This window comes from Bubalus bubalis, chromosome 6, assembly GCF_019923935.1.
Source record: "Bubalus bubalis isolate 160015118507 breed Murrah chromosome 6, NDDB_SH_1, whole genome shotgun sequence".
In the NCBI taxonomy this organism is placed as follows: Eukaryota; Metazoa; Chordata; class Mammalia; order Artiodactyla; family Bovidae; genus Bubalus; species Bubalus bubalis.
This window is the reverse complement of record NC_059162.1, coordinates 33,368,338-33,395,182: the sequence shown is the minus strand read 5'-3', so window position 1 is coordinate 33,395,182 and position 26,845 is coordinate 33,368,338. Positions and strand designations below refer to the sequence as shown.

General features: G+C 56.1%; 1 protein-coding gene across 3 annotated transcripts; it reads left to right on the top strand.

The window, feature by feature from the left end:
* Positions 1–2,748: 2,748 nt before the first annotated feature.
* On the top strand, positions 2,749–26,354 carry KCNC4 (potassium voltage-gated channel subfamily C member 4). 3 transcript variants are annotated; one of them, XM_006064963.4, is made up of 4 exons: positions 2,749–4,938; positions 16,331–17,267; positions 19,238–19,441; positions 21,800–26,354. In XM_006064963.4, exons 1-4 carry the CDS (start codon positions 4,270–4,272, stop codon positions 21,967–21,969), a joined length of 1,980 nt encoding a protein of 659 aa, XP_006065025.2. In that variant the 5' UTR covers positions 2,749–4,269; the 3' UTR covers positions 21,970–26,354. The 3 variants fall into 3 exon arrangements, with proteins under 3 accessions (XP_006065025.2, XP_044800507.1, XP_006065026.2); XM_044944572.2 differs by having other exon boundaries at positions 2,750–4,938; positions 25,166–26,354; XM_006064964.4 differs by having other exon boundaries at positions 2,757–4,938; positions 25,228–26,354.
* Positions 26,355–26,845: the final 491 nt, after the last annotated feature.

The following is a 26,845-nucleotide window of genomic DNA, read 5'->3' as shown; positions in this document are numbered from 1 at the left end:
CTGTATCTGAGGGAAGAGAGGTCAGTCCTTGGCTGGAGCTGGAATACCGAAACAGGGGTATGTGAATAGCAATGGTTAGGCCCTTGGCTTGGAACCTACTGGCCTGTTGCTAGGCCTGGAGCCCCTCAAAACAACCAGAGTCCAAAGCAAAAAATGGAGAGGAGACTGGGTGGCTCATGTAATCCCAAAGTGGTCGAGCCCTGAACCAGGTAGGAAATCAGGAAGTGTAAATAACTTTGATGTCAGGCTTTCAAACCTTCTGTATCAGCCTCAGCTCTAGGAGAGAAAGGGCCTTATAAGGGCCATTCCAGAGCCGACACCCCCCATCCAGGCCACTCTGGGATCAAACACTACTCTCTTTTTTTTTTATTTGCCATACCTTTATTCCTACTGAGGAAAGTGCACTGTGGCTGACACCTAAGCATGAACTGGCTCCCAGATGGAAGTCATTTCCAGCCAGCCAGAAGAAACCTGGGCGTCCAGGGAAGGAAAGTGGAGAAAAGGTGATAATGAAGGGAAAGAAGTTTGTGGAATTCAGAGTTTCCAACTGTGACTGCTTTGTGGTCTTGCTTAAAACTGTCAGTTATCAAGGTCTTGGAACAACGGAAAAGGGAGAGAGCAAGCTGAGTCCCAGATGGGAGAGATAACCTGAGGTCCTGGAATTGAGGGACCCTTTTTCTCCCAGGACCACAGCCAAGTGAGGTCTGGAGCATGGTATCCTAGCACCACCAGGGGGCAGCACCTACCCATCCACAGTAGGGTGTCACATGGTTGGCTGAGCAGGGGGCTCTCTCCTTCCTGGGTTCTGAGCTCTGAGGAAATAGGAGGTCCTCATACACACAGAATAGAGGGAGACAAGCCCTATGAGGCCAACTGCCACATGCTCAATTCTCCAGAAAATTTCAGAGAGGCTCAGGTAACAGATTAGCCCAGAGCTCTGGGACAAAACCTTCAGCAAGTGGTGAGGACTTCTCTGGAGGCCTCTGGCCTGAGGCAGAGTCCCCTACTCCAGAAGCTGGGCGGTGTGCTGAGTCAGAGGCCCTCCTACCCAGTTCCGTTTCTCCCCACTGCCTCTCCCAGGCTAGGCCCTCTGTTTTCGGTTACTCCTTCTGGGTTCCCCTACCTCCATCCCAGTTTTCTGATCTCCAGGCCTCCTTTTTCCCTGGTAGCCTTCTCCCTCCACCCATCTCCCCACAGGCTTCTCACCATCTACACACCCTGCAGTCTGGAAACACCAAGAGAGCAGAGATTTACCAGGGCGAGGCTGGAGACATGTTTTGTTCATTGTTTTCCAGTGCCTGGAATAGCTTCTGGGACATAGTAGATATTCAAGAAATATTTATTGAATGAACAAGTGACTTAGGAGTGGGATGCTGGCAAGACTTTTTTCACCTCTCCCACCCACCCTCAACATCCTCTCTCTTTTCTTGGAATGACTGAGTTTAACCACCCTGAAGAATGGAAAGTAGGGGAGAGACCCCAAGGGAGTTTGCCAGGACACAGTCAGCTAGGGCTTTAAAGCTATTCATTACAGTCAATTCTTTAATACCCTTGTTGTGACTCTTTCTTCCTCATTCTAGCTTCTGGCTTGTCCTGGGTCTTCTCTTCCCAGTTACATTTGGGAGATTTCTTTTTCACTGCAGCAAACTCAAAGCCAGCTAAACTCTGAAATGCAGACATCAGATCCAAGGGGTAGGGAGACTAGACACAAAATGAGTGCCAGCAAATTTGTGTTTCTGATTACAGTCCAGAATACTGTTTAACTTGTCTCTGTGTTAGTAGAGATTACTGTTCATCATCACATTATTTTGCTTTTTCTGACCTCATTAAGATGAGACTTTTGCTTATAAGGATTCCCCACGTTTGTACTGGGCTTCTAACCTTTCCTCAGAGCTATAGCCAGATGGTGCACAGGGGTCTGGGGAGGTGTGTCAATCATCTTGCATTTCTGCTTTAAAATCCTTCTTACAGTGATCTGGACAGATATGGAGGAGGCTTGCCTAAAACTGTAAAAAAAAAAAAAAATCACTAAAAAAGAGGACTAATTTAAAGATGTGGAAGAGTTCTGGACTTAACAAATAAAAACAAATGAATCTGGACATTGCTTTTGGATTGAAGCCAATGCAGTCGGGCTAGTGCCTAATATTTTGGATATGGTACCTTCTCAATCACTTAGCAAACAGGTTCTCAGAGGCAGGCACTGTGGGAACTATCAAGATGAAAAAGCAGTGTGGCCTGTAAGAGCTCAGGGTCGGAGAGCGGAGATGTGACAGAAAAAGGGCAAAGTCAATTTGCAATGAGTGAAACAGTAGAACCTGGAGGGAGTCACAAGGTGTGGCATGGACGCTTCCTGTGTGCCCCCTGGGACAACGATGAGCCACGGCTTTAACCTAACGATCTTTCAGGGCCACCTGCCCCACACCCTTAACAGTGCCAGGACTACGCTTTTCTTCCACCCAGAACAGGAGCTGCTTTTCTGCCCAAGGCCGCTGGTGCCTTATTCCCGGCGGGGGCTTCGGTGACTGTGACAGAAGCCAGCATCAGGACGACGGGGATCTTGGACCCAGTTTGGGGCGGAGTCGTCAGGAGGCCCTAACACAGTGTCTGGGGCAGGAGGGGGCAGCCTCTTCCTAGCGACACTGTCTCTCCACTCTTCCGCCCTCCCCCGCCGCCCCCGGCCTCCAGTCGGCCACAATTAAACCGCAACAAAGCGATCTGCTTGATCGGGAGGAGGAAACGGGAGTGGCCAGAAGGGACAGGCGGAGGTTAGAGGTCAGAGGCCGAGAGCGCTTCGGTGGCCGCGGGACTGCAGTGGGAGGAGCTGCGGGTTCTAGGAAGGCGGGGAGCGGGGCCTAAGGGGGCGGGAGAGGATGGTGGCGGAGGCGCGCAAGAGCGGCGCGCCTGGCTGAGCTGGGCTCGGCTCGGCTCCGCGGAGGAACGCAGAGCTCGGCCGCCTGGGCCCTGCAGCTAGCCGGGTCGGCCCGGAGCCGCGCCCCGCCCACCCCGCCCCGCGGAGGGCGCGCCCGAGCGAGGCGGAGCCGGGAGGAAAAGGCGCCAGCGGAGTGGCGTCTGCTGCCAACGCCGGAGGGAGACGGAGAACCCTCGGAGCCGCAACCCACCGGCGTGGAGGCAACCCCCGTCCCTAGGCCACCTCTCGCTCGCCCCCTGCTGCGGGCCAAGGCCAGCGCCCCGCCCAGAGATGGGTGAACGCGTGGATGGCGTGGCTCCCAACGCCGCCAGATCGCAGGAGCCCGGCGCCGGGGCGCTGCGCTGAGGCTCCCTCTCAGCGCAGCCCAGGAAGCCTGCAGGTGTCCTTGGTTGCTCGGCCGCCACCCGGGAGACTCCTTCACCAGTGCCCAGAGCCTTGTTCCCTGGAGCTGCCCCGCCCCCCAAGCTCGGCGCCGCGCAGGACGCCCCGTCTGAGGCCCCCCCGCCCCGGCACGGCCCCCGCAGCGCCCAGCCCAGCGTAGCTCCCCGCCGCTGTCGAGCCGCGGACGCAGGACCAGAGGCTCGCTCCAGCGGGCGCGCTTGTTTTCCTTCTGCCGCCTCACCCTGCGCAGCACCCGCCTGTCAGAAAGCCGCGTTCCGCCCCGCCCGCTATCCTTGTCCTGCGCTGGATTTATGAATGGGGGGAAGAGGCCACATGCCGCCGCCGCCGCCTCTTGTTGACCGCACGCAGCCCGGGCCCGCGGAGCTCCGGCTACCGTGAGAGCGCCGGCCCGGCCCCGGCAGCCGCTCCCAGGACTTGTTGCTGCTGCGCTGCCGCCGCCGCTGCGGCGGGGAAGCCGGCTGCTCCGGGGCTTGGCGCGGACTGGGAGCAGGAAGGTGGCCCGTGTGGGTGTGAGCGCGCGCACCGCCCGGACCCTCGCAGTGCGCCTGGACAGTGCACTTCCCCGTCTTTTGGGAGGTGAAAGGGGGGCGTGTCCCGGGCCTCTAGCGTCTGAGTGCCTCGGGTCCTAGCGGGGGGAACGTGTGTGTGCTTGCCCTGCTTCCCCGGGCGCCTCGCTTGGGTCCTCGGCTCTCCTTTTCCCCTCTTGACTCCCTCCCCGGCGCTAACAGCCCAAACCCCAACCACCTGTGCACCCGAGAAATCCAACTCCTCTCGCTTCGTGCCCCGGGGGGCAGGCAGGGGCAGGGCCACGCCGCAGAGGGTCCGCCGCCGCCTCCTGCCTCCTCGTCTCCTCCCCCTCCCCCGTCTGACGCTGCCTCCTCGGGAAGGGTGTTTGGAGGGCAGCGGCCGCCCCAAGCCGAAGCCCCGCAGCGCTTCTTATGATCAGCTCGGTGTGTGTCTCCTCCTACCGCGGGCGCAAGTCGGGGAACAAGCCTCCGTCCAAAACATGTCTGAAGGAGGAGATGGCCAAGGGCGAGGCGTCGGAGAAGATCATCATCAACGTGGGCGGCACGCGACATGAGACCTACCGCAGCACCCTGCGCACCCTACCGGGCACCCGCCTCGCCTGGCTGGCCGATCCCGACGGCGGGGGCCGGCCCGAGTCCGATGGCGGTGGTGCAGGCAGCAGCTGCGGCGGGGGCTGCGAGTTCTTCTTCGACCGGCACCCGGGCGTCTTTGCTTACGTGCTCAACTACTACCGCACGGGCAAGCTGCATTGCCCCGCCGACGTATGCGGCCCCCTCTTTGAGGAGGAGCTCACCTTCTGGGGCATCGACGAGACCGACGTGGAGCCCTGCTGCTGGATGACCTACCGGCAGCACCGCGACGCCGAGGAGGCGCTCGACATCTTCGAGAGCCCAGACGGAGGCGGTGGGGGCGCGGGGCCCGGCGACGAGGCCGGCGACGACGAGCGGGAGCTGGCATTGCAGCGCCTTGGGCCCCACGAAGGAGGCGCGGGCCCTGGCGCGGGGCCCGGGGGCTGCCGCGGCTGGCAGCCCCGCATGTGGGCGCTCTTCGAGGATCCCTACTCCTCACGGGCGGCCAGGGTGAGTGGCAGGAGCCTGGGTCTCCTCTCGACAGAAACTGACTGACTTGACCACCACCTCCCTCCCAAATTACCTTACTTTACATGGGGCTCTGTGGAAATTATACCCCCTTACCCCACACCCCGCCCCCTGCACGCTTCAGGAGAGTGCACCCACCTGACTTACTACTTGGACCTAATCCAGCTCCTGCTTTAAGGCATCCCCCCTTGCAGCGAGTAGACAACCCATAGCTGCGCTCTTGTTTTTCCACCCCCTCCTTCCTGCTCAGGCGGCCTCTCTACCCAATTCCTCTGAAGAACAGAGTCCTGGAGAGCTGGAATGAAGCCTTGAGCTGGGGTCAGGCAGAATTTGGGGCGATGGGAGGGAAACTAGGGTGTAAGTGGCCGATCTAGCAGGTCATGGGGTTTGCCCCTTCCTTGTGTCCCATCTTATAGAAACCCTCCCAGCAGCTCAGTGTGCTAAGAACTGAGTTCTAGAGAAGGGGCCTCAGGCTTCAGCTCTTTAGCCATAATAGGCAGAACTGGGACCAGAACACCAGGTTTGGGAGAGTCCTTCTTTTTCCCAAGAAGAAGCAAGCAGGAAGAGCAAGATAAGTCAAGATGCCTGCCCCAAGCTATGCCCCTGAGGCTTTCTGGACACCAGAGTTGTCCTGGCCTCTGCTGGGATGAAGGGAGAATCAGACAGGAAGAGCCTAAGGTTCTGGGCCCTTCGGCTTCTACAGCCAGTGGCCAGCCACAGGCTGCCTGGTGATGATCCCAGATTTGTTGCTGCTGCTTTCTTCCTGCTGCAGCACAAATTGGCTTCCCAGAAAGCCCTGGTTCAGGTTACTGCTTGAAATAGGTGACGGGGATGGGTGGGGGGGCAGGAGGAAGTGTAGGTTGATTTAGGCAGGATCTGGTCCCTTCCCACCACCCCCTCCTCAAGTCAATCCACTTTTCCTTAATCCTTTTAGGTGGAAGGGGGTGGTGGAGTGGTAGGCTTAAGCATCTTAAAAAAAATAAAACCTGAAGGATGGCTTTAGATTCTCTAAAAAAGAGAACCCTGGACGTTAGTGTCTTATCTCAAGCCTGGCTGGGGTCTGTCTGGGAGACTGAAGACCAACGTGATGCATTGGATCTGGGTGTGGGTATGCTGTCCTGCGTCGGAAGCTGGTAGTTACCTCTGGCATCCCAAGTTGTCACATTAATGAGTCTCAGAGCTCTGCTGCCTTCCTCAGCACCTCTGGTGCTGGACCTCAACCCAGTCATGGAAGGAAAAGTTCCACTCCCCCCACCCCCAGGGGAGAGCAGGAGATTGGGAAATGGGGCTGCAGGGAGGGGCCATGCTGGCATAAATGCTCTACCAGGGCACATGCATCTCCTGTGTCTTAAGAGGAGGGAGGAGCAGAGGGGTCAGCGGCTGAGGCACACGTCCTCAGGCAACCTCTGGAAGGCAGGGACTGGTTTCAGGACTGACAGCAAAGCTAGGGTGCCACCTCTGCTTCTTCCCCTGCAGCCCTGAGACCCGCTCAGAAGGTGAGGGCTCAGTGAGGCCCTGGCAGGCTGTGAACCCCACGGGCTTCTCATGCAGTCCTCTAGCCCTGCTGGTGTCCGCTTTCAGCTGTGTGCATGGTGAGAGGGGTGGGGAGGGGCCAAGTGCAGATCCTTTAGGTTCTTTCAAAGTTGGCAGTAGAGGGAGGAGGAGGCTGATTTAAGTTGGTGGGGTTGGGGAAAGAGAGAGTGCCAGGGAAGCAGGAATGAGATGAGATGCTTAGGGGCCCTGTTTCTGAACATTCTGGGGTCTCTGAAGACTTTTTGCCTACTCCGTTTCCTCTCCCTTGGATTCCAAGGGGCTGTACCATCAGTGCACTTATTTTGTCCTTAACTCGCTGCCGAGTGGCCCAGCCGGGGCTCTGTGAGGAAGCGCAGAGCCTGGTTAGCCTCTAGAAGTCCTCCATGAGCCCAAGATATTAATACTTGGCCCTTTTGATGTATCAATAGAATCACAGCAGCCAGGGCAGTCCACTTGAGGTCAGAAATTTGGGGGCTGGGCTGGGTAAGTTCTTCCCACTTAACAAAGAAACCAGGATTCAGAGGTGTTAAGTGTCTTATGACAGACACTTAACTAATAAATAATAGAACCAGCAAACCATCCCACGCAGCCTGCCTTCTGGTTGTTAACACTGATGTACAGAGCTGTATGGAGCTCATGCCAGAAGGGGCTCGTTTCCTACAGAGGAACACAAGCCAAGGCAAGCCTTCAGCTGTTCCTGGGACACACAAGTGAGAGTACAAAAGTTTAAAAAATTAACTGATAGCAACTGCCATTTATTGAGCACTCCATGCAGGTACTTTGCATTAATCCTCCCAGTAAACTACCAGCAGAGGTATTAATATTATCCTTATTTAATAGAGTGAGGCTGTGAGAGGGCAGACAACTTCTCTAGGGTCACACAGCTCGAGAGCGGTGGGCTGGGACTCAAAGTCAGGGCCCCCTTGCTCCCCAGATGATCACATGCTCTTGTTATGCTTTTGAGGTGGCTCATTTCTTACTCTGGTCTGGGAGGTGTTCCAAGGTTCTGTACCTGCTGTGGATGACATCAGAAAACGCAGGGGCAGATGGGGACGTCAGAAGGGACACTGACTCAGTTATGCTTCCAGGACTGAGGTACAGGGTTTCTGGGGCTGTGTTCTGCGAGCTCTATTTACCCCAGGCCAGTAACACACCCCCCACCCCACAGTGCTGTCCCCTGGGTCTGTGTGCATACCTTCCCTCCCTCAGGCCTCTTCTGCTGCCTCCCTCGTCCCTGGACGGGGGCTTCCAGGGCCAGTAACGGTTGAGGAGCCTCCCACTGACCCTGGGCATCTCTCCGCACACAGCAGCTGGTCATTTGAGTAGCGCGTTATGACAGAAGCAAAACAGATACAAACGGAAAATAAACTGAGATGATTATGGGAGGCTGTTGCCTAGCTACTGGCCTGGCCCACAGAGCCATCCCCTTTGGGCCCGCCCCACTCTCTTCGCTGAGTCTGGGCCATGGGCGGCTGCTGCGGTTCTGTTCCCCTGGCCTGACCTGGGAGCTAGCGCAAGGGGCGGGCTTGTCTTGGCCCCATCTGCCCACTGCCTGCGATCTAGGCAGAGGGAGGGCTCAGCAATGGTGAGGGTGGTTTCCCAGACTGCAGGGGACCAGTTAGGGTTTGGGCAGCATCCAGAATTCTAGAATCGGGCCTTCCTCCTTTTCTGAAGGCTGACATGAGGCCTGATGGATGGGACCCTGGGCTGCTCACCTCCCTTATCCCTGTTCCCAGAGGACCCCAGGGCTGATCTGGCTTAAGTCCAGTTATTGGCCCTCTTAAAGATGATAGTCCTCCTTTGGGTAAATCAGTGCCTGTTTTGAGTTTTCTCATGATGTTTCCCTTCTGAGTAGAGGAGGTTACCCCACAGGATCCCACTGCAGCCAGACCTGGGGTTTCACATCGCCTAGGCATGCACTATGTGTCAGGTGCTGGCACCTGGGCCTTTTTCTGATATCTGACCCATGTGAGGCAGGGAGTATTAACTTTAGCTTACAGAGAAGGAGATGGAGACCAGAGGGGCTTGTTGAAGGTCACGTAGCTGGGGGTAGAACTACGATCTAAGCCCAGATCTTGGGCATCCCTGTGTGTGCTTGTCTGCTGCCTCTGCCACCTCCTGGGGCTCTGCTTGGAGAGGACCTCTGACTTCAGGAGGCCCTCTGCTGTCCTCCCATCCCTTCCTTCACTTATCCCTCTGAATTAAAGCCCCCATCTCCTTGCTCCCTAGAGTTGCTCACACCTGAGCTTGTTTGCTCTTTCTTTCCCTCACTGTGGGGCTTTTATAGGACAAAAAGAAAGAAGGCTTGGTTGAGAGAGGAGACCAAGTTTTCCGTGGCCTGAGCAGAGGAATGAAACCAAGGCCTTCTAGGAAGGAAATGCAGAGCTTGCTTCCTGCTCACCTTTTCTGAAGGCCCTGGCTTCTCCTGCCTGGATGTTGCCTGGTACCAGCCACTTGGTGGGCATGACAGGCTTCTAAGTGAGGCCAGGGCTTGAGGTCCCCATGCCCTCTGGGTGAGAAAGGGCTAGGAACCTGAGTAGGAGGCTGGGTGCCCTGGCTTCCATAGCACCCTTGGGAGGACAGTGCCAGCATGCCCCAGGGCAGCCCCTCTGCCTCCTTCCCAGGAGCAGGAGCTGTGTCAGGCCAGGGCCTGCCTCCCACCTTCACACCTGTCTCTGCTCTTAGGCAGCCTCCCAGGCTCCTCCCAAGCTTGTTTTCTGTTTTCCTCTCTTGTTCTGAACAGACCAACATTTGTCTCTGAACATCTTGTCTCTGGATGATGAGGTGTTTCTGTTTGTCACTGTTTGGGGTGGGGTGTAAGGTTGGGGAAGGGATAAAATAAACTTGGGCTGTTTTGGAGAGTTGGGGGAGGAGCAGGCATGAACAGAATCAGGCAGCCGGGCCTTAGGAACCAGGAGCCCCCAGGCCCCTCACCTCTGCCCATGGTCAGTGTTGGCCTGGGATGCTGGCACCAGGGTATGCATGCCACCTTTTGTTTCTGGGCAGCCAGCCTGCCTCAACCTGACCCAGCTCCCTGCTGGGGTATTCCTCCAGCTGGGTGAGGTTACCTGCCCCTGGCAGGGATCCCCATCAGGCAGCAGGCTTGGCCCACCTTGGAGAGCCACAGGGTCTGAGAGCCCAGGTGCCAGGAGGGATTCCTGGGCGCCCCTTGTCACCTCTCCTCATGACAGGCTCCTTAGGACCAGGAGAGGGAGCAGGCAGGCACCTTGGCTTCAGTCATTCAGAAAGCATTTATTGAGCGTGTACTACATGCCAGATACCAGGGTGGCTTTTATAGAGACGAGTTAAAGGTGGTCTCTACTGAAGAGAGCCAGGTCAGGTGGAGTAGGTGGCAGCTAGAGAAAATTGAGTGACAGGAAATGGTAAAGATAATACACATATATCATGAGAGGGGCCACAGTAGTCTTAAAAAATGAAGTTCAATAGGAGGTGAGGGGAGAAGCCACACATCCCACCACTGTGTGGGATTTATTTCTTTAGGAGGGGGGTTGGTATGCAGGGAAGTTTCAACGAGGAAATATTAATAGAAGTTAAACTGGGTAGGCCCTGCATGATAATGACTTAGCTCCCTTAAATAATTTTTAGAAGGAAGCAGGTTATAAATAAATATATAAATAAATATTCAATGCGGGTAGTGCTTAAGCATGCAGAGTTAGGGAAGAAGGGAATTTCCTGGCCAGGAGACCAGCCAGAGCAGAGATAGGGCAGCATGGGACAGAAAGTCTTCAGGGGCAGGGACGTTCTGGTGGATGAGCAAGAGCCTGGAGTCACATTTGTCTGAATAAGTTCTTGGCCAGTGATCTGAGCTGGACTGAATTCCTTCTGGTGCTGGGACTCACCAGCTCTGGGCAGCTCAGTAGCCCTGAGTGCCCCCCAAGTGCTGACTTGGCAGAGGGTGGGCATGGTAGAGGCTGGTTCTGACACTGGAACCAGAGGGCCCTGGCTCAGGACAGGAAGGCCCAGGGCAGCCTATGAAGGGAGAGGGGCAGGGGGCCTTTGGCTGCGGCCTGGGCATCACAGTACAGGCCCTCACCCAGGAGCTCAGGGACATCTCAAAGACGCCTTGCCTGGCAGACTCCCTCTCCATTCCTGCCTCTGAGCCCCCAGAGCTGCCCACAGCCTTTCCAGTGCTGCCTGGGCACCAGGATCTCGCTTCCCCAGAAGGCTCAGCTTCACATCCATCCCCTCAGATCTTCCTCTGCAAGTGTCTTTGGCTGTGTTCTCAAATTCTCTTCTCCTACACTTCATCCTTAATATAGGTTTTTGGGCATGAGTCTTCTTATGTTTATCTGTCCATCTGTCTCCTTGGCCCTTCCTTCTTGGGCTCCCCTCCCCTGCTCCTGCTGATTGTAGTCAGCTCCCAATGACTGGTGTCTGTCACCTCCTCCCCACCCCCCTCAACCCAGCCTGTGCCAGATTTCTGAGCCACTCTAGGCTCTGTGCTAAGTTTTACAAATATCATTTCTTTTAATCCTCGAAACAGCCCTATTAGAGAGGTACTCTTAGCCCTTCAGTATGCTGTAGCCTCAGGGCCTTTGCACTTCCTGTTCCTGCTGCCTTCTGCTGGGTCTTCACCTAACTTGCTCCCTCACTTCTTCAGGTCTCTGCTTCCATGTCACCTTGGCACTGAGGCCTTGCCTGACCACCCTATTTGAAATAGCTACCCCACCCTCTCACTTCTTAACCTCCTTTCTCTTTATTTTTCTCCCTAACACTGATACCATCTGACATACTGTATTTTACTTGTTTATTTGTTGACAGTCTGAAGGGCAATGTGTTTTGCTTCCTGCTGTTCCACAGCACCCAGAATAGTGTCTGGCACATAGTAGGTACTCAATTTTTTATTTTATGAACAAAGATCCTAAGGCTCAGAGAGATCAAGGAGCTTGCCCAAGGCCTCCTGGGCTGTAACTGCAGAGCCCACTTGCACCCAAAAGTGTGTGACTTTACATAGTGTGTGTCCTGCATTGTCAAGGACAGTTGTGGAATGAGCTCGGTGAAGGACACTGGTCACAGGGGTGGCCCACCAGCTGAAACAGTTGGGTGTCAGGGAACAGATGGGTCCCCAACAGGATACAGCTGGCCAGTGCGAGGGGCCCAGGAGAGCAGGAAGCTTGAAGGAGCAGGGTGCTCCTTCACAGAGGCTAGGACCCTCCTGTCCAGGGTGGATTGAACCTCCTGCATCCTCCCACCTTGCAGGAGAGGGGCTGCTGCTGGCTAGACCAGTTCACATGGGCGGCTTTCCACCTGGACAGTTTTGATTTCCAGCAAAATCCATGCCCTCTGTCCCCAGGCAATGGAAAGAAGGGACAACTTTGGCCATGGGAACCAGGCAAGTCACTTGTCCCCAGGCCTCAAGTTTCGTCATCTGTACAATAGCAGAAAGGACATTGAGTTCAGTGACCTTCTAAATCTCACTTCTGAAAAGCAAAGACTTTGTGATAGTTTGGGTTCCAGATCCAGCTCGTCCTCAGAAGCGGCAAGGGGGTGTCCGCAGAGGCCCCCCTGCCCCGCCTCAGCTCTGTTGCCATTTACTGAGGCCTCACTGTGTGCCAGGCGCATGCTGTGTCGAGGCTCACGCAATCCTGCAAGAACACCACTAGGGAACTAGTGCCGTCCCACGGTGCAGAGAGGGACCGTGCGGCATGGCGGGATGGGGCACCTGGGGTTCCTTGGCTCTTTTTTGCCTTCAGTCTCAGCTCCCTGAGGCCACACAGCCCTGTGTGGGGCAGAGGCCAATGGGCAGTGCTCTGAGGAGCCCCACCAGCTGGCAGAACGGCCCAGGGTTGGGGTGGAGGGACTGGATAGGAGGCTCAAGTGTGAGGCCTTGACCTCTAAGTTGGGTAGTGCAGCTGCCTCCTCCCTGGTCCCTTTAATGTCCCAATCGAGTTGTGAGAATGGAACTTCCCTGGTGGTCCAGTGGTTAAGACTCTGTGCTTCCAATGCAGGGGGAGTGGGTTCGATCCCTGGTCTGGGAACTAAGATCCCACATGCTGTGCAGTGGGAGCAAGAAAAACAGAAAAATCACAGACCAAAAAAAGAGTTGTGAGAAAGACAGCTGTATCCTTGCCACCAAAGGGCAAAGGCTGGGTGAAAGTAGGGCCGCCACTTACAGCATAATTTGGCTTGGGGAATAATTTAGAGGAGAGAGGAATAATTTGGGCCCTGAAGGGGAACCTGTATCCCCGGGACCCAATATGGGGCAACCTGCCAGAGCACAGGCCACTGCATCCATCAGGGCTCAGCCTCAGCTCTGCCTGTCTCCTCAAGGAGGGAGTGCTTTCTGGGACCAGCCTAGAGGAGCCACATGGGAGACTGAGGCCCCATGTAGGTTTCATCAAGGAGGATTGTCCCACCTTTGGTCAAAGGGGCCAAGAGGAAAGATCTGTGAGTCAGGGGACCCAGCCTCAGTTTAATCCTCAACAAGTCCTTTTCCCTGTCTTGTGCCGCTGTTGGCCCTGAGAGGTGGGCACATGTGGTTCCCCTTTCTCTGTCCTCACTCTGAGAGAGGAGCAGGGAGGGGTGGAAGTAAGTAGATGGGATGGTTCAGTGTTTTTTAAAAATAATGAGTGAACAGTGCAGGAATTGAGGGGTGGCTGGCACCTGCTGGGCCTGCTGCAGAAGGAGCCCATGGGACGGAGTTGAGGAAGGCACCTTGGCTCTGCAGGTGGGAGAGGGTCCTGGTGCCACAGCACCCTTCTTCCCCTCCCCCACCGCCCCCCCCCCCCCTCCACTGCCCTGCTCCCTGCACCCTCTGCTCCTTCCCTTGGCAGCTTTTCATGAACTTGTTTATCCAAATTGCTAATTAACTTCATGTTGGGCTCCCAGGTGGGCCAACTCTCCTGGCTAACATTTCCTTCTGAGAGTGCAAGCTTCTGCTTCCCAGACTTCCTGGCAGAGCTGGGATATGCTGACCCCACCCCTCACCCCAGCCTCCTCTGCTTGGGAGAGCAGTGCCAGGGCTCGGGGTTCCTGGTATCACCATGGCCACTGGATATGTGCCTCCACCAGCTCATCTCTGGACGGCCTTGGAACACCTATGGGCTGGAGCTATTTGCCTAATGCCCATGTCAGCCGAATTGTCTTGACAGCCCATTCCTCATGGGAAGAAAAATGAAACCAGACAGGGAACTTCAAATTCACCTTCATGGAGAGAAGCAGGCAGAAGAAGCCACAGACAGAGTTGTCAAGTGGGAAAGCACGTCTGTGGTCTGCTAATCTGCTTCTCCTAACTTACTGTATCTGATCAACCTGTCCATGCTCAAGTGTAAATAAGTCTTAGTTTAGTGTCTGGTGTCTGTCCCAAGTCAAAGGTATATGTTCCTAAGGGTGAAATTATCAGTCATCAGAGAGCTGGCTGGGAGAAGTATTGATAATTCGGATATGACTTTCCTGGGTTTATGAATTGACCCTGCCCGGAAGGTGTGACAAGAAAGTAAATGGTGCTGAGTTCAAATCTGGTTTCCATCCCTTTAAGGCTGTGTGACCTTAGACAAGTATATAACCTCTCTGATCCTCAGCTCCTCCTTTGGAAAATGGGATAATGGGGCCTACCTCATGGGGAAGGCTGAAGGTGATAACACAGAATGCCCAAGTGTGTGAGGCAGAATATAGAGAACTAATGAATGTTCATCCCCAAAGTTCCCTTCTCAAACTCACTTCTGCTCCAGAAATCCTTGGAGGCACTATTTCTTGCTTCATTTTCCCAGCTCATGAGCTTACGCGTGCTCAGTTGTGTCCAACTCTTTGCGACTCTGTGGACTGTAGACCACCAGGCTCCTCTGTGGAATTTTCCAGGCAAGAATCCTGGAGCAGGTTGTCATTTCCTACTTCGGGGGATCTTCCTGACCCAGGATCCAACCCGTGTTTCTTACATCTTCTGCATCAGCAGGAGGATTCTTTACCACTAGCGCCACCTGGAGAGCGCCATTCCCCCTATATTCCCCCTTGGTGTTTTGCGGTACTAAGAACAAGGTGTGTCTGCCCACACCTGCAGACTCTCAGGGAGGGAAGCATCTCTGGGGAGCATCATTAGATAGGGGGCAATGCCATGGCCAGGTGGAAATCGGAGGGGGTGGGCGTTGGAGTTTGCCAGGTGGTCATGGGGCACAGTCTTCCCTCATGTATCTTATTTAAGCTCAGCCCTCTGCTCAGGGAGCAAACCCACCTCCACCCTCCCAGCAGGACAGGCTACAGCAGGGGGCGTGGACCCCAGCAACCAGTACCCTGACAGTGGTGAATGATGTCACATGAATAACAAATGAAGGCTCCGTAATTGGTGTTATTACACATGCATTTCATCTCCATTCATAATGACTGGACACTTAAACCCAGCCGTTCCTCTGCTAAGTGCCGCTGTCATCATTCTAGCTACGATTTCGGCAGCTGTCTAGATCGGCCTTTGCTACACTCTGATCCCCGTGGGTGCAGTTTATTTTTTATTGGCGCTCAGTGTCTCAGGAAATGTCAGTTCTTGAGAAGGGCGTGCGTGCGTACGTGCATGCTCAGTCGTGTCCAACTGTTTGCAACCCTATGGACCATAGCCCGCCAGACTCCGTCCATGGGATTCTCCAAGCAAGAATACTGGAGTGGGTTGCCATGCTCTCCTCCAGGGGACCTTCCCAATTCAGGGGTCGAACCTGCATCTCTTGCGGCTTCTGCATTGCAGGCAGATTCTTTACTGTTGAGCCACCAGGGAAGCCTCTTGAGAAGGGACAGAGTCGATATTCTGCACAGACTACCCTGTCTCCTGCCCTGGAGCAGGCTGTCTTCCTTCAAATGCTTCTCACCGTCTGGGCAGTCAGCTGGGACATTCTAGGGTGAGAGGCTGGCCAGAGGGGCTATGACAGGGCTTGAAGATGTGGGTCACAGCCAGAGCTTAATAGGTAGAAGGCCAGCTCCTTGCCTCTAGGTACTCCTTAATGCAGTGGCTCTCTTAACTTAGTGTGTATCAGAATTACTGCGAAGGATTGTTGAAACATTATTAGATCCTCCCCCCAGCATTTGTCATTCAGTAGGTTTGAGTGGGGCCTGAGACTTGGCATTTCTGACTGATCCCCAATTGATGCTGATGCTGATGCTCCTGGTCCAGGCCCTCACTTTGAGGACCACTGCCTTAAAGTATAGTTACTCAAGTTGCAGTCTGTGGACAAGCAGCCTCACCTGAGAGCCTGTTAGAAATGCAGAAGCCCAGGCTTTGCCCCAGACCTCCTGAATCAGAGTGCCATTTTAACAAGGTTCCCAGATGGCTTATATAGCCATTCCAATTTGAGAAGCTCAGAGCACAACAGGGTTAGAGGTGGGCAGAGGTAGGCAGTAGGCAGGATGGAGCAGCTATAGATCTCTGTTCAGCTCCTTCCAGCCAAGAGCAGCCTCTAACTTCTATGCACCTGACAAGGACTGGGAAGTACTGCCTTAGCAAGCACATGGATAAAGGGCTTCCCTGGTGGCTCAGACAGTAAAGAATATGCCTGCAATGCAGGAGACCTGGGTTCGATCTCTGGCTTGGGAAGATCTCCTGGAGAAGGGAATGGCTACCCACTCCGCTATTCTTGCCTGGTGAATTCCATGGGCAGAGGAGCCTGGCAGGCTATATAGTCCATGGGGTCGCAGAGTTGGACAGGGCTGAGCAACTCACAACACACGGTGACCCTTGGGGGGGCGGATTCCAGCCCCCCACTGTGCACCTTAATCCCACCTCTCACCACCTGACAGACTGCATGGTGACCTATGGCCCCTCCCTCCATGGGCAGAGGGCCCTGTCCCCGCTGGGCGCATCCATTCCTGACACAGCTGCCCTCACTCTCCTCCCCGCCCATAGGTGGTGGCCTTCGCCTCTCTCTTCTTCATCCTGGTGTCCATCACCACCTTCTGCCTGGAGACCCACGAGGCTTTCAACATCGACCGCAACGTGACGGAGATTCACCGGGTGGGGAATACTACCAGCGTGCGCTTCCGGCGGGAGGTGGAGACGGAGCCCATCCTGACCTACATCGAGGGCGTGTGCGTGCTGTGGTTCACGCTGGAATTCCTGGTGCGCATCGTGTGCTGCCCGGACACGCTGGACTTCGTCAAGAACCTGCTCAACATCATCGACTTCGTGGCCATCCTGCCCTTCTACCTGGAGGTGGGACTGAGTGGCTTGTCATCCAAGGCGGCCCGCGACGTGCTGGGCTTCTTGCGCGTGGTGCGCTTCGTGCGCATCCTACGCATCTTCAAGCTCACGCGCCACTTTGTAGGGCTGCGCGTGCTGGGCCACACCCTGCGCGCCAGCACCAACGAGTTCCTGCTGCTCATCATCTTCCTGGCCCTGGGCGTGCTTATCTTTGCCACCATGATCTACTATGCGGAGCGCATCGGCGCCAGGCCCTCCGACCCGCGGGGCAATGACCACACCGACTTCAAGAACATCCCCATTGGCTTCTGGTGGGCCGTCGTCACCATGACAACACTGGGCTACGGGGACATGTACCCCAAGACATGGTCCGGCATGCTGGTGGGGGCACTGTGTGCACTGGCCGGCGTGCTCACCATTGCCATGCCCGTACCTGTCATTGTCAACAACTTCGGCATGTACTACTCTCTGGCCATGGCCAAGCAGAAGCTGCCCAAGAAACGGAAGAAGCATGTACCTCGGCCGCCCCAGCTGGAGTCGCCCATTTACTGCAAGTCACAGGAGACCTCGCCCAGGGACAGCACCTACAGTGATGCCAGCCCCCCTGCCCCAGAAGAGGGTGTGGTTGAGAGGAAACGGGCAGGTGAGGAAAGCCACCTCTCCCCTAGTGGCCAGGGGAGTTCCCGACTGAAACTCAGGCATTGGAGTTTGGGGTTGTGCTCTTGTTGCACGGGCTACCCTAAATAAAAGGCATGCCTTTAGGAAGGCACAGTATTGAGGCTGAATCTCCATTTTCTGATCGCTTCCTGAACATCAGGCTCTGTAGAATGAGTATCCCACGAAATTTAGGTTGTTATGGGCAGTGCATGGGGCTGTCAATGAGAAGCCTGGGTTTCTAATCCTGTCTTGGCCAGTGTGCTCCCCAGGCCAGTCATTCACCCTCTCTGGGTATAAATGCCTCACCTGTAAAACAGAAATGCTATCAATATCTTATTTCCAAGACTTGGACAAGCCCCAAATGAATGATGGATATGAAAGTACTTTGAGAAGTTAAACCCACTTTACAAATATCAGGCACTGTCATTATTAGCTGGAGAGGAGGGCAGCTGTTCTCCTGAGGAGCATCAACACATGAATCATTTCTTTCCAAACGTTCGAGTCTGGTGTCTCTTGGCCTAATAAATGTGATAACGTAATGGCTGTGGGAGGCTGCCTTCTGTTTGGCACAAGCTAGATTGAGTCCTGGGCCTGGGGTTTAACATGGATGCAAGGGAACCAAGAGGGAGCAGCCCAGACAATGTTGGGAGAGAGGAAAGGAAAGGGAAAAAACTGGTAGCTGCAAGGTGGAATAACCAGACCTGAGGGTCTGAATCATGCTATCCAAGGATGGGAAAGGCCAGCTCAGGAAAGCTTGCTTCTACCTGAGTCAAGAGGTGAAAGGAAATTGGCTTCATCCACAGCAACACAGAGTTATGTTGGAGAGTGGGAACCCAATTGTTAGGTATGGGATGAGCTCCTAAGAGAGGTATGAGATTCCTAGTATGGGGGGTCCCTTGGATGCCAGGCCAGTGGGGAGCTGCTCATAAGACAGCAGCTCCCTCCCAGCATGGCTCTGGGGATAAAGTAGGACTTGTCCTTGTGGAGAGGTGCCTGGCTCAGAATATTCACCTGTGGCCTGTTGGTGGGGGCCCATCCTACATGCCGGGGTCATTCAAGGGCATGGGTCTTTCAAAGACCTTGATGGAACCCTTTAGGCTCCCCTTCTCTCCCCCACCAAAATGGTACCTTCTTCCCAGATTCCTGAACAGAAATCTCCCAGACAGTACCCCAGGGAATTTCAGTTTTACCCTGAGGTCCATTCAGGGCTCAGAGGGTAAGTTATATCACGATGTACAAGTCCCTGGGCTTCTGCCATGCACACTTCACCTGTGGCACCATGACCTGTGCCTTAGCCTGACCCTAACTCCTCAGTCACAGTAAGGGCATTCCTGGTCCCTGCCTTCAGACCAACTGGCCACCCCCCTTCTCCAGACCCAGGGACTCAGCTTTGCCTGTGATATTGACTGTCCGGTGGAGCAGGGGTCGGGACTAAGAGCATACAGCAGTGGGAGCAGAATTGGAGCCTCTTCCCCTTGGGGTGGGGGTGGGGGTGTCTTCCCCCAGACACAAGTTAGCCCGTGAGACAAAGGGCTCTGAATCCTTCGGGCATCAACTCTGGCTTGGAATGCCTGGTGACTAAGAATAAGTGCCTTCAGGTGGCCCAGGAAGACAGCTGTGGAAGCCACTCTGTAAGTTTAACCCCATCAAGCCAGACACTCTCCCAGGGAATGCATACCCATCCAAGTGTCAGCCTGAGCCAAACCCAAGGAGGCAGCAGACTCTACTGCCTGCCTTGGGCTGATCTCACAGGGCCAACTTGGGGAGTCTCTGCTTTTGGGGTACCTGTGGCTCCATCTCCAGCCAAGACTGAGAGGAAAGCCAGCATCCCACTCTTTGCCCCCAGGAGTAGGCCCACCCCCTGGTTCTGGCAGCACTCTCCCTGTGGGTTGGGTAAGTGATGCTCTAGGTCAGGGATCAGCCCTCCTGCAGCCTCCTTTCTGTCTGCCCCTTTAGATTCCAAGCAGAATGGTGATGCCAATGCGGTGCTGTCGGACGAGGAGGGAGCCGGCCTCACCCAGCCCCTGGCCTCCGCCCCCACCCCTGAGGAGCGCAGGGCCCTGCGCCGCTCCGGCACCCGAGACAGAAACAAGAAGGCAGCTGCCTGCTTCCTGCTCAGCGCTGGGGACTATGCCTGCGCCGATGGTAGTGTCCGCAAAGGTATGGCTCCCCAGGCCGGGCAGGGGGGGAGCCCCCATGGAGCTGAGTCTCCCCAGTGTCCCCCTTGGAGCTTGAGGTCCCCTCCTCCTCTGAGGCCATGGCCACCATCTCCTCTGCCTTGGACGCACCCTCGCTTTTAGGATGGGTCCCCTGATGTTCTAGTCCATGGATTAGAAAGGCCCATGACATCCCCAGAAGGTACACAGAGCCCCCCTACCTGCCAGGTGCCCTCCGGAAAGACAAGTGCTGGAGGGTGAAGGGACCGCAGATCAGGGCTCCTGCCCGCTCCTTCCGTTTGATCACCGTCCTTTCCTCTGGTTCCTGCTGTGACCTTTAGGCCTGACTCCACAGTGTCATTGCTAGCCTTCCCCTAGGCCTCCCTTAAACACAGCTCGGGCCTCCTCAGTAAGTAGTCCCAGGAGACTCCCAGGAGTCTCAGGAGTCAGGGTGAGAATGGGTTTCTGGTGTGAGGTCTTCAGAGAGCCTGGCATAGGCCCTACCTCCTCTGTCCTACACCGGGGGTCCTGCAGCCCAGCTGTGCAAGCCCTTGGGATGTGACTGTCCCTTCCAGGTAGAGCCAGAAGGTGACCAGGGGCTGGGAGTGGGCAGGGAGAGGGGGTATGTTCTGAGGCATGTTCTGAAGGATTTAGAGAGTTCAAGGGAAAGCTGAAATTCCATCCACAGTGGAGCTAGGGGATTCCTGGCCTGACCAAATGGGACTGAAATGATTAGGGAAGGTGAAGCTCCATGATGGCTGAGGACCAGGGCTCTCAAGCCCCAGTGGTCCTTCTGCCCAGTCCCCATCACTTCTTTGTCTTTTCTGCCCTGTCCTTGTCATCTAACCTCTCTTAAAAGCCTGCCTAGTTTCAGGATAAACCCCAATTCTCACCCCAAAACAGCTAGGTATGCAGGCTGCTTCTTAGCTTGTCTTCTTTCAGTCCAATCCCTTTCCCCCGGCTACTTCCCACCATCCCCAAATTCCAAACCAAAACAAGGTCAAGTGAGGCAGGGACAGTAGCTGCTGTAGGAATAGCCTGTGATTTCTCTGTCCCCACAAGGATGTCCCTTGGCCTGCCCAGCCCAGGATATGTCCAGGGATACCTTCCCAGGCCCTTTCCTTGGCCTGCTCATCACCACTGTCCCCAGGGCACCCTGACCCTAACCAAGCCCTGAGAGCTATGTGTCCAATTTTACTGGACATGTGCCCTGTTGGGTGGCAGAAGCAGGAGCAGCAATCTGGGACCTGGATGTGGCCCAGCTAAATTTAGAGCTTTAAATGGATGGTGCTCAGACTACTTACACACTCTCCTGTGCTCCTCTGGTCACCCTTGGCCTCTGCGTAGCCCAGTCCTTGGGCTCTGGGTGTGCCTGTCCCTCCTGCCCTCCCCCCACACCCCAAACACACTGAGGCTTCTCCTGTGTCCTAGTTCAGACCTGGAGCCTTGTTCTGGCTGGAGAATGCTAAGTGGTTAGCATGGAAGGTGGGGTGGCAGGGACCCCACCCCCCATGGAGGACTTGAGCAAACAGAACCAAATCCTAAGCACCCCTGTGTTCATCCAGTGTGGTGAAAGACTCAGTGGAAGTAGCGGTGTGGAGGAGGGGGCTGTGAGGGTGCAAGTCAGAGGACAGACCCTGAGGTCCTGGGGAGCAGGTCCTGTCTGAGAAGGAGCCCACGTGTGAGCATGCGTGGGGCTGGGGAGCCTGTGTCCCACCACCGTATCTCTCTGGGTGCTTGTGGGTCCTGGCTGCTCTATTTTCAAGATGCCTCCACACTGCTTCTTGGCAACAAGCATGTAGCTCAGCCAATTAGAGTGACCTTCGAGAGGGAACAGGTGGGTTGCTGGGAAACAGGCCCTGCTAAGGAAGCGTGGCAGTTAGCATCGCCAAACTCCCAGTGTGCATTCGGCAACTTTACCCATGCCAGACCACGCCGTACTTCTCTGTGCTTGGGCTACATTCAGGTCCAGGAGGGAGTGGGCCCAGGCCTCCTCCATCCACCAGCACAGACAGCAATGAGACCTATGTGACAGAGTATGAACTCCCTGGGAGAAAAGCGGTGCATGATCATTAGGGTTTCTTAGGGTTGAGAAAGGAGGGTCCTGAAGGCTGCAGGGTCTTTGTACAGCTGGAGAGAAACTTACCTGGGGATGATGACAAAGAAAAGGGCAGCTGAGGATGGGGCCCTTGGGGTCCATCTGGAGACCAGAGAGAGCCAGGAAGCCTTTCCCAGCTGAAGCAGACCTCTGCAGCCAGCCTTGGGGCTGCCTGCCCCGCTAAGTCCCCTGAACACGGATCCCATGGAGCGTCTCAGGCGAGGAGCTGCGCCCCCCTGACCCATGTGCCTTTTCTTCACCAAGGCTGTGGAAAGTCCCGGAGCCTAAACAACATAGCGGGAGCGGCTGGAACCAGTCTGGGGCTGTCTCCACTGGCATCGCGATACAGCTCGCCCTACCCTCCGAGAAAGCCCCTGCTCGCCCACCCCTTCCACCCGCTCACCAGCCCGCCCCCTGGACACTCGGCCTCGTAGCTGCACTCTCAGCTCTCCCCGACCCTGGGCACCCGCACACAAACAGACACACACATGCCTCCAGCCTCGTCCCTCCTGCGTCTTCGGGAGTCAAACAGGATACAGGAGAATTGAGGCCCCCGAGCCTCCAGTCCACAGCACCCAGCTCCCTAAAAGGTTCAGCCCTGGAGCCTGAGAGTGAGGGGAAATTACTTCTAGGCCTCCTACCCCACTCACTCCCATTCTCAGCTGAAGGTGCCGTCACCCCTAGGACTCTGTAACTGTGTCTCTGGGCCTTGCCTCCCTCTCAGGCTCCCACCTAAATCACAGCAAATGCACCCCCATCCCTCAGGGCCTTCAACAAGTAACCGAACAGCCTGCAGTTGAACATCTCTGTCTGTCTGTCTGTCCATCCCACACCCAGAGCAGCCAGGAATAAGCTGTCCCCTGGGGCGTGGGGCGCAGGCAGGGGTTCCCAAGTTGGAGCCCCAGGATAGGCGGCCTAGATGCAGGGATGTCCCCCTCTCGGTGGAGCCCAGCCTCGGAGCCAGCCTCCCATCTGTGCCCCACCCTCCTGAGCTGCGGCATCGCTGGCCACGCGGCTTCCCCTGCTTCCTCTACAGTTCTCCTTCCTCTCCTGCTCCCTCCAGCTCCCAGTCCTGCCTCTGAGTCACCTGCCGCTCCCACCCAGCCTCTGCGCTCTATATCGCTGCCAGAACCGGAGACTCATCTAATTTCTATAATTAAGTGTATTCATTTACTTAACGAGCCCAGGAGCACAACAGGTTTGTGAGTCACAGAGTGAGCAGGGGTGCACCCCGGGCAGGGGCAGCTGAGGGGAAGTGCAGGGACAGGAGCCATCCTGCCCCCACCCGCTGCCTCCCGCAGGGGCACGCGGCCACGCCCAGGGCCCCTCCCCAGGGCATGCCCCCAGCGCACCAGCCAGGCTCGCAGGGACCACACTTCAGCCAAGACATTTCCTGTTTCACCTGATGGGAATTAGACCTGACAGCAGAGCTGGGCGCCTGGCAATTTTTAGAGCCAGATTATGCAACTTTGTGGAGGGAATGACTAAGTAAGGCCCATGTCTGCCCCTTCCAGAACGGGCAGAGATAGGCACCACCAGACAGCATTCGGGGGCTCGGCAGGAGGCGGGGGACTCTGGAAGCTGCCCCAGAAGGTGAACTGGGCAGAAAGGTCAGACCATTTCATGGGATTGCAGGGGATAATGAAGAAGAGCATATTCTAGAAACATTCCCATTTCAGTCAGTGCCTTCTTCAGCCTTGGACAGACACAGGAAATTCTCTTCAAGGTGGGTCCTGGGCTCTCCCCGCCCTGCTGTGGTCTGTGGGGCTGGCGTCCTGTTTGCTCTTGAGAGGAAGAGAAGAAGAGCTGAGAAGATACAGGACCATTCATGCCACTGCCCCTCAGAAAGGGACACAGACAGGCAAGCCCTGGGAAGCAGGACAGAGAGCAGGACACCTTCTACCCTTTCAGTCCCATCTGAGAGCCCAGCTTCTCTTCCAGTAGGATGGTTTAGGTCCTGCCCCCGCTGGGCTCCCCAGTGCTGGGGTCCTGACTCCAGCATGGACACCGTGAGTGAGGTGACTGGTGTAGCATGGGCAGTATAGCTATTTCCTCCTCTCACTTGCCTTTCTGGTTCAGGGAACTGAGGCGGCTATTTCTGTGGCAGCCCTCAAGTTGTCAGGAGCCCAAGTTTCCACGGCACCCACCGCCTCCTTCCCTCTTCCCTCCCACAGGAACGGGCATGCTCATGGCACCCCCATGGTGGGCACAGATGTCCCTGGGCGACATGATGCAGGAGTGCCAGCCTGGGGCCCCTTGTGCCTTGAGGGGGCTGGGTGGGCTCCCACACACCCCTCCTGGCTCTCTGGCTTCTGTAGGGCTGACACAGGATTGAGCCAACAGGAACGCTGAGTAGGCTGCCCGCCCCAGCTCCCTCCCAGGGTCCTGGGAAAGGCCAGAGCAAGTATACAGGGCCCCACAGTACTCGAGGCCCTGCCTGGGAAGGTGGCCCTCTTCACAGGCCTCAGGCTTGCCCAGGCCCTGGGCCTCCCCGTTTTAGGAGAAAGCTCTGTCTTCCACCCACAGTCTGAGAGCACAGTTTGCTTTCCCTTGCCTCTGGATCTGGGCTTGTACCCATTACTTTGGCTTCTAACCGTCTTCCCCTTCAGCTGTGACCCAGCCCCTCCCCGCAGAGCAGGGGAAGCAGCCCAGGTAGGAGTTGCTACCTTTCCTGTTTGTACTAGTTGCTGCTGACAACTGTGAAGACCAGTCCTCAGCCCTCAGGGCTTCTGAGAGGGGAAGCTGTGAGCTGGAGCCAGAGGGGAGGGTGCCTGGGAGTCAGAGGAGACGCTGTGCAACAGCCCAGGCTCCCTTTTTGCAGAGCTTCCTCGGGGCAGGGCCTTGTCTGCCCTGGCCAGAGAGTATCACCTCCCCAAGTCCCTGCCCCCACTGCAGCCTCCTGCCTGCCCTACCTGTGCTCCCGCTAGGAAGGCAGGGGAAGGGAAGGCCCAGGCCCCTGCTGTCCAAGGCTGAGAAGGAGATGTCTGGAAGGGCTCACTGAGGTGTTGGGTTTCCTGCCTCCTCTCCTGAGCGGGGCACAATTGTCCTCCCTGAGCTTCCTCTTCAGCACTCGCCCTGCAGCTGCTGGGACTCTCTTCCTGGCAGACTGAGGACAGGGGCTGGGCCTGACATGGCAGCACATTCAGGAGCCTTCCTCACCAGCCCCTGGGACAGTGGACTAGACCTAGGTGGTGACAGCAGATGGAACTGTGTTGGGGGGGTGGGGAGCACAGGCTGGGCAGGCGATGGCCTGTGGGCTGAGAGCCCCGGCAGGAACTTCCCTTGCTGCCTCCATGCCAGGCTGCAGAGCTGTGATCCCTCTCCCCACCGCACTGCAGCTCTGGGGACCTGAGGGCTCCTGGTTCCTGGAGTTCATTACCCGACAGGCATGGAGCTGAGCTGTGATATCACCTATGGGTCACTGTGGCCCAGCGCTGGGTTGGCAGAAGGACGATGAAGGGCTCACCCTTTCCTTCGTATCCCTGCTTTCTGGTTTCTTAACTCCAGGCCCCATACCTTGCATCTCTGGCCTACTCCTCAGCCCACAGCGTGTGGGTCAGCAGCTGCCTTCCTTCTAATATCTCATTCTTCGTTTCTCCCTTTCTTTTGCTGAACTCCTTACCTCTCAAGAAGGCAATGTTGAGCCGAAAGCGTGCGTCCCAGTGTCTCACACCTGTGCTCTTTAAACACAGAGACCTGCCAAGACGCCCTCTCGTCCAACTATGCCCAGGCCGAAGTCCTCACCCTCTCTTAAAGCGGCACCAACGTGAGAGAGACAGGCAGACAGACAGAAAGCCAGAGGCTTAGGGCAACTCTGGAACCCAGGCAAGAATCTTTCGCTGGGAAAGACTCATATCCTTGATTGCACAGGACTGATGGAAAACCTCCCATGTGACCCTTGGGCCCAGAGCCATCGGGTTTGATGTTCTTGTTCTGTTGTACATTGAAGAGATATATATGCACATATAGTATCTATATTCATACATACTATACTATTGTGTGTAGTGCACGTGCTCTTGGTGGTCTGTCTTCTTCGTTAGGCTGTGTCTCCCCAAATCTTTGCCCGACCCCACCCCCTTTCCCTTCACTGATTCTTTGTTTCTGCCGAATGTGTGTGTGGAATATCCCAGGAAAAATACACCTGGGAACTGCCAGTCCAGCTGGGTGGTCCCAGGCTAGACTTTCCCTCTTGGGAGCATTTCCCCTGTGGGCCAGAGGCTGGTGGAAGGCCAGATTGCCCCCTGGGGTCACTGCTCCACTGGCCTCACCCCACCCCAGATTGGGGCTCTACCTCCCACCCCACGCCCCAGTTGTTTGGGGACTTCCCAGGGCTCTTCTGCAGCTTCTTCTACTCCTTTCTCCACCTTCCCTGTGTCCTTGACTGAGGGGGTGTTTTGTCTTTTTTTATTTCTGGTTTTTTGTTCTGTCTCCTTCGTCCATTTGTTTTCCAAAGATGCTGCTGGGCAGACGGGCAGGGAAGGGGTCTGTCTGCCCATCTGGCTCAGGGGTCTGAGAAGGGGAAGCCGCAGGCGAGCGGAGACCAGTTGCAATACTGTACTTCCTGGCTGGTGGCCAGAGGATGCGTGCAATAGCCGAGGCCAGGTGCCCCCCTTCGACCTTGGCCTCTGCCCCTGCCTCAGCCCTCCCTCCCCACTCCCAGCCCGCCCTGCCCCTCCCTGATGTTGGTCGTCCTTTTCTAAAGCTGTCCCCTCGTGCGTCTGAGGCATGCCTAGGCTGGGCCCTACCGCCCTGTCTGCATGCCTGTGACTGTCATGCCGTGCTCAAGCCCCAATAAAGACATCTGGAGCGTTCTGCTGTGCCCGCTGTGTGACTGCCTCCGCCTCTCCTTTCTGTGTCTGTGGGGATCTCCCTGGCTGCCCCCCCAGCATTTTAGAAATGCATACTCCTAACCCCACCCCCACCAGGAATCACCAGTGGAGCCCAGCTGCATTTAGAACCAGACACGAATGCCTGAGATGAAGAGTGATTCTGGCCAAGGTCCCGCCGAGAGGACTAACCTGGGACCTGGGCTCCTGGGCAGTGATCTCCACTGCTGCCCCCACCCCCACCCCCGACCATAACGTGGAAGAAGAGACTTGTTCATTTCAGCGGTTCCACTGTATTCCTCCTTGTTTTGCAGGGGGCTTCCTCTCTTCCCTGAAATTGCACCAATTCTGTGTGGGCCGAGGCCCAGGGGATGCCGGAGTTGTTGCAATGACTGGATGGCTGATGAACTGAGGCCGACAAGGGCCTGGGGCCACAACTGGGACCGCTGAGGGCTGGGAAGTGAACAGTCCTGGGCCCAGATAG

Bases quoted from the DNA above. Each gene is read 5' to 3' on its own strand.
- KCNC4 (XM_006064963.4), top strand. From the start codon at position 4,270: ATGATCAGCTCGGTGTGTGTCTCCTCCTACCGCGGGCGCAAGTCGGGG. The intron at 17,268-19,237 runs GTGAGGAAAGCC...CTGCCCCTTTAG, and splicing joins GGTTGAGAGGAAACGGGCAG to ATTCCAAGCAGAATGGTGAT. The intron at 19,442-21,799 runs GTATGGCTCCCC...TTCTTCACCAAG, and splicing joins CGATGGTAGTGTCCGCAAAG to GCTGTGGAAAGTCCCGGAGC.